The sequence below is a fragment of the Pan paniscus genome, chromosome 1 (genome assembly GCF_029289425.2).
Source record: "Pan paniscus chromosome 1, NHGRI_mPanPan1-v2.0_pri, whole genome shotgun sequence".
Classification (NCBI taxonomy): domain Eukaryota; kingdom Metazoa; phylum Chordata; class Mammalia; order Primates; family Hominidae; genus Pan; species Pan paniscus.
This window is the reverse complement of record NC_073249.2, coordinates 99,001,501-99,007,500: the sequence shown is the minus strand read 5'-3', so window position 1 is coordinate 99,007,500 and position 6,000 is coordinate 99,001,501. Positions and strand designations below refer to the sequence as shown.

Genomic DNA, 6,000 nt, shown 5'->3' with positions numbered 1-6,000 from the left:
TGCAACCTCTGCCTCCTGGGTTCAAGCAATTCTCATGCCTCAGCATCCCAAGTAGCTGGGACTACAGGCATGAGCCACCATACCCGGCTAATTTTTGTATTTTTAGTAGAGACAGGGTTTCAAGATGTTGGCCAGGCTGGTTCAAACTCCTGGCTTCAAGTGATCACCTGCCTCAGCCTCCCAAAGTGCTGGGATTACAAGCATGAGCGACCATGCCCAGCCAATTTTAGGTTATTTTAGATACTAGTCTCATGGAATAGAAAATAATCTTTTAACTCTATATTCCTAAAAATTAAAAAAATAAAAATAAACAGTATTAGAAGCTAACCACTTATTTTGTAATACTATGTATCAAATACTGGGTGATGTGTTTTATATTCATTACCTTATTTAATCTTCCCAACAACCGTCTGAATTTAGGTACTATTAATATATTCATTGTATCAATAACGACACTACTGAGACTTAAAGAGGTTAATTAACTTGTCTAATACAAAGTAAAAACCGTTATCAAAAGCCATGTCTATAAAATTCACCAGATATTTTCAGGAGCTGGAGACTGAGAATGACAATTAACAGTCAGCTTATATAATTCATTACGACTCTCACTCATCCATAAAAGAACGGTCTAGGCTGGGCGCAATGGCTCATGCCTGTAATCCTAGCACTTTGGGAGGCTGAGGTGGGTGGATCACAAGGTTAGGAGATCGAGACCATCCTGGCCAACGTGGTGAAACCCCGCCTCTACTAAAAATACAAAAATTAGCTGGGCGTGGCAGCATGTGCCTATAATCCCAGCTACTCGGGGGGCTGAAACAGGAGAGTCGCTTGAACCTAAGAGGCAGAGGTTACAATGAGCTGAGATTGCACACTCCACTCCACCCTGGCGACAGAGCTAGACTCCTTCTAAAAAAAAAAAATAATTATATAAAATGAATTTTTCTACTACAAGCTTAGTGAAGTATACAATTTTCTTTTTTATCTTTTTTTTTTTTTGAGACAGAGTCTAGCTCTGTCATCCTGGCTAGAGTACAGTGGCATGATCTCAGTTCACAGCAACCTCTGCCTCCCAGGTTCAAGTGATTCTCGTGCCTCAGCCTCCCGAGTACCTGGGATTACAGGCATGCACCACCATACCGGGCTAATTTTTTGTATTTTTAGTAGAGATGGGGTTTCACTGTGTTGGCCAGGCTGGGCTTGAACTCCTGGCCTCAAGTGATCCACCTGCCTCAGCCTCCCAGAGTGCTGGGATTATAGGCGTGAGCCACCATGCCCAGACGAGGAAAACATCTATTTTCACAGCATCTAGAGGTTGGGCGCATGAGCCACCATGCCTGGCCCAATAGTTTAAATACCTTAAAGACAGCTCCTTGGATACAGTTAATTGAATACAAGACAGTAAATAGCCAAAGCCAAACAGAAATACCTTGGGCATTATCCATAATTTCAAAGTATTAGTCCTTTTCTATTCCTTAAAAATGCAGATTAACTACTAAAGAACATAAAACTGTAGTGCCTGCCACAGTGTTCAGTTAATCAGTAGTCAATATTTATGGAGTGAATATGATAAATATTTATTCAGAACCAAACCAGGAAAAAAGTTACCTGTTGGAAGCTGTCTCTTAGAAGCTGCTGGTCTTCAGGATGACAGAATTCTACAATATTCTTTCCTAAGAGTTCCTAGAATAGAGAAAGAAGAGTAAGATATATACTTTTTTTTTTAAGATGGAGTTTCGCTCTTGTTGCCCAGGCTGGAGTACGATGGCACGATCTTGGCTCACTGCAACCTCTACCTCCTGAGTTCAAGCAATTTTCCTGTCTCAACCTCCCAAGTAGCTGGGATTACAGTGGTGTGCTACTACACCTGGCTAATTTTGTATTTTTTTAAATAGAGACAGGGTTTCACCATGTTGGCCAGGCTGGTCTCGAACTGCTGACCTCAAGTGATCCACCCGCCTCAGCCTCCCAAAGCGCTGGGATTACAGGTGTGAGCCACCGTGCCCAGCCAACATATATAATTTTATGGTCATCTAACTGGCCTGGTCCATCAGCTGGGGACCTGGATTTTATTTCTTCTGTTTTAATCCTAAGATTATAGTTAAGTGAGGAGGAGAAAAAAAAAAGACAATAAACAAAAGATGAAATCTACTAAAAAAAGGCAGAATCTGTTAAGGAGCTGGCTTCTAAAACATTTTTCTTTCTCAGAATATTATACATTTATTTTAATGAGATTATAAATTTTAGATATAATTTACATTCATAATTCAGCCATTCTAAGTGTATGATTTGATGATGTCTACTAAATTTATAGTTGTGCAATGATTACCACAATCCAGTTTTAGAACACATTCACTGCCCCAAAATGTTCCCTTGTGCCATCTGCAGTCAATCTCTGCTCCCACTCCAACTCCCCAGCCAACCACAAATCTGCTTTCTGCCTCTCTAGTTCTGCTATTTCTACAAATTTCATATAAATAAAACAACATAATATGTGGTCTTTTGGGTCTGGCTTCTTTCACTGAGCATGGTATTTTTGAAGTTCATCTACATGGTTGCATTATCAGTAGTTTATTCCTTTTTATGCTCAGTAGTATTCTCACATGGATACAACACAGTTGTGTATTCATTTACAAAATGTTAATGGACGTTTAAATAGTTTTCATTTTTTTGGCTATTATGAATAATACAGATATGAACTGTGTACAAATCTATGGGTGAACATGTTTTCATTTCTCTTAGGTAGATACTCAGGAATAAAATTGCTAGGTTATAGGCTAAGAGTATGTTTAACTTTGTAGGAAACTGCCAAAATGCTTTTGCAAAGCTAGTAGCTATCCATTTTACATGTCTATCAGCAATGTATGAGGGTTCCTTCCAGCTTCTACACATTTTCACCAATACTTTTTGATTACAGCCATTCTAGTGGGTATATAGTGGTATCTCATTGTGATTTTAATTTGCACTTTCCTAATGGTAAAAAGATGTTGAGCATCTTTTCATGTGCATAAATGCATATTTATTCTTCGGTCAAATGTCAAGTCTTATGCTCTTTTTTACCAGCTGTTTGTCTTAATGAGTTGTTTATATATTCCTGGTACAAATCCTTTCAGGTATATGACTTGTAACTATTTTCTCTCCATTTATGTCTGGTCTTTTCATTTTCTTAATAATATCCTTTAAAGAGGGCAAATTTTAATTACAATTAAATCCAATTTATAATTTTTTTTCTTCTGTGAATCATGCTTTTAGTGTAAGAAATCTTTTGCCTAACTCAAAATCACAAAGATTTTCTCCTAGGAGTTTATTTGTAACTTTAGCTCTTACACATTTAGGCCTCTAAGCTGATTTTTGTAAATTGTATGAGGTAAGATCTATGTGTTTTCATTTTTGGGTGTGGTTTTTTTTTTTGTTTTTTTTTTTTGCATACAGATATCCAATTGTTCCATTTGTTAGAAATATTTATTTTATCCATTGAATTGTCTTGTCACCTTTGCTGAAAATTAGTTGACAAGTATAAGAATAGACCTTATTCTGGTCTATTGATCTATATATCTATCCTTACACCAACACCACAATGTCTTGGTAATAGCTTTATAGTTAGTGTTGAATCAGGTAGTGTAAATTCTCTTTGTTCTTTGTTTTCAAGACCTCTTTTTCACCAACCTCTTTCACATAGCCACAGCCAGAAGTCCTTCCGACCCACAGCAGTTTTAAAAGTTTATATGATGCGTCAATTCAGAGATGGCTAACTGGTCTGTTGCACGAGTAAATTATAATAACTGGTGCTAAATCTGCATGTTTTATGGGCCATTATTCATTTAGGTAATTACATGAATTATCTAAATGTAGCTATACTGGTATAACTAATTAATATGAGTACCTTTGAATCATTATCTGTATTAATATCAATAACAAAAAATAAATACATATTTCTCCCTGCTGCTCCCACCTGGTTTGACGAGCCATATTTCTCTACATGAGATGACAGTCCTAACAGGAAGCTGAAAATAATGTTAGGTACTAACAGAATATGATGATCTCTTTTTCTCAACTGAGGTTGATATGTTTTGGCTGTCTTAGGAACTACATGATTACATAATGTCAACATAGCCAAAGGAAAATGGAGGCCTAATGGAGCTCCAGCTCCTCACCTGTGGCTGGTAGCCAACAGTAGCCACACAGCGGTGATCCACAAAAGTGAAGATACCCTCAATGTTGTGTCGGGAGATGAACTCTGTTGGTTGACAAACATTACTCATGTCTGTACAGTTGGGAGAACTAGTTACCTGAGAGTGAAGAGATAAAAATGAGGTAAAATGACACCATTATTTACAGATGTATTTCCTATCTCCTCATGGTCTTTTGCATAGACATAAGATTCCCAGTTTTAGGACTTTCTAAACTTTCACATTTTATCCAAAAAGGAAAAAAAAATGACAATCACAATCAGACAAGGCATAAGGTCTAGCTCTACTCCCATACATTTACACTTTACCAAGTTAGTAAAGTAAGAATAAAGTTTATTCAATCTAAAATCCACATACTGGCTATGCTGAACTCATTACTCAGGTTGATATGGTACAAGTAACCAAGAAACTTATCTATACTTATGAAAAAATCAAAATAATTCCACTTTTCTATTGTTAGTCAGGTAATGATACAATGAAAAGGATCTTTCTTCTTTTGTATAGGGGCAAAGGAAATTAACTGGAAATAGAAAATTAAGCATAGTAAAGCTAAAATTAAGACAATGGGAAAAAGATCTCCCTCCTCTCATACTTTTCAACTTCTACTTAAATCCAAGAATAGCAATGGTCACTATAAATGCCATATTCCTTCAAATTTTGAGAGTTTTATGGAATTCTTCATTTGTATTCAGAAAGTAAAAGAAAATTAACAGGAATGAGTCCTGAAGATCTGCTCTAATTGAACGGGGATATAGATGTGGAAAATTCATACTTGCCTGCAATCTGCCAATGGCCACTAGGCAAAACTTGCTTCCCTGGCCAGCCTCTGGGTCATCATCTGGGAGGGAAACACCTTCAGAAAGGTGACGTTAAAAGGTTTAACGGGGACCTTGAACTCAAATGCCTTCAAAACTCAGACAAGTAAAGATTCAAAATAGACCTATTTATGGGCCAGGCACCGTGGCTGACGCCTGTAATCCCAACACTTTGGGAAGCCAAGGTGGGCGGATCACTTGAGGACCAGCCTGGCCGACACAGTGAAACCCCATCTCTACTAAAAATACAAAAATTAGCCAGGCGTGGTGGCATGCACCTGTAATCCCAGCTACTTGGGAGGCTGAGGTGAGAGAATCACTTGAACCCAGGAGGCGGAGGATGCAGTGAGCCGAGATCGCACTACTGCACTCCAGCCTGGGCGACAGAGTGAGACTCCCTCTCAAAAAAAAAACCAAAAAGCAAAACAAAACAAAATACATCTAGTTATGAAGAGGCTAAGCATAAAGCAATAGAGAATGATAAATAAGAATAAACAAGTATATAAAACTTACCATATATGCCAGTCATTGTTTTAAGTATTTACATATATATTAATTCCTACATTTTACCCATGTTAATTATAGTAAACTGGAAAATACAAGTCCTACCCAGAGTATTCTAAAAAGCTATGCTGGCCAAATATGGCACATATGAAGACATCCATTCTATGACCATGTTATAGGCAGAAAATTTATGCTTTGCCTAATCTGTAACTTTTAAAGTTAGCAAGCAACCCAAAACGAAGTTATACCAACCATCAATAGTTATTCATGTCCCTTGGAAAAGAGAAAAACCAATGTTTTACACAGAAAGGGAAGAAGACTGCATTTCTCCCCTGTTTTTTGCATAGTTATACTCTTTTTATCCAGAAAAATAGTATTCCTTGATGCTACACAGAGGTATGAAAGATCACATACTTTAACTGTGTGGCTTATATAGTATATAGACTAAGTAGTTCAAATGTCATTACTACTTCAGTTAAATTTTTTTAAATTAC

At 37.2% G+C, this 6,000-nt stretch overlaps 1 protein-coding gene across 13 annotated transcripts in view; it reads right to left on the bottom strand.

Annotated features, from left to right (window-relative positions):
• The window catches only part of ARNT (aryl hydrocarbon receptor nuclear translocator), a 66,205-nt gene that overhangs the window by 15,221 nt on the left and 44,984 nt on the right, over window positions 1-6,000 (bottom strand). For all 13 annotated transcript variants that reach the window (XM_003817287.5, XM_003817288.6, XM_055101639.2 and 10 more), the window contains 3 exons: window positions 4,964-5,040; window positions 4,152-4,286; window positions 1,606-1,680 (listed from right to left, as the gene is read on the bottom strand). In XM_003817287.5, coding sequence (XP_003817335.3) covers window positions 1,606-1,680; window positions 4,152-4,286; window positions 4,964-5,040 — 287 coding nt within the window. The remainder of the gene's footprint in view (window positions 1-1,605; window positions 1,681-4,151; window positions 4,287-4,963; window positions 5,041-6,000) is intronic.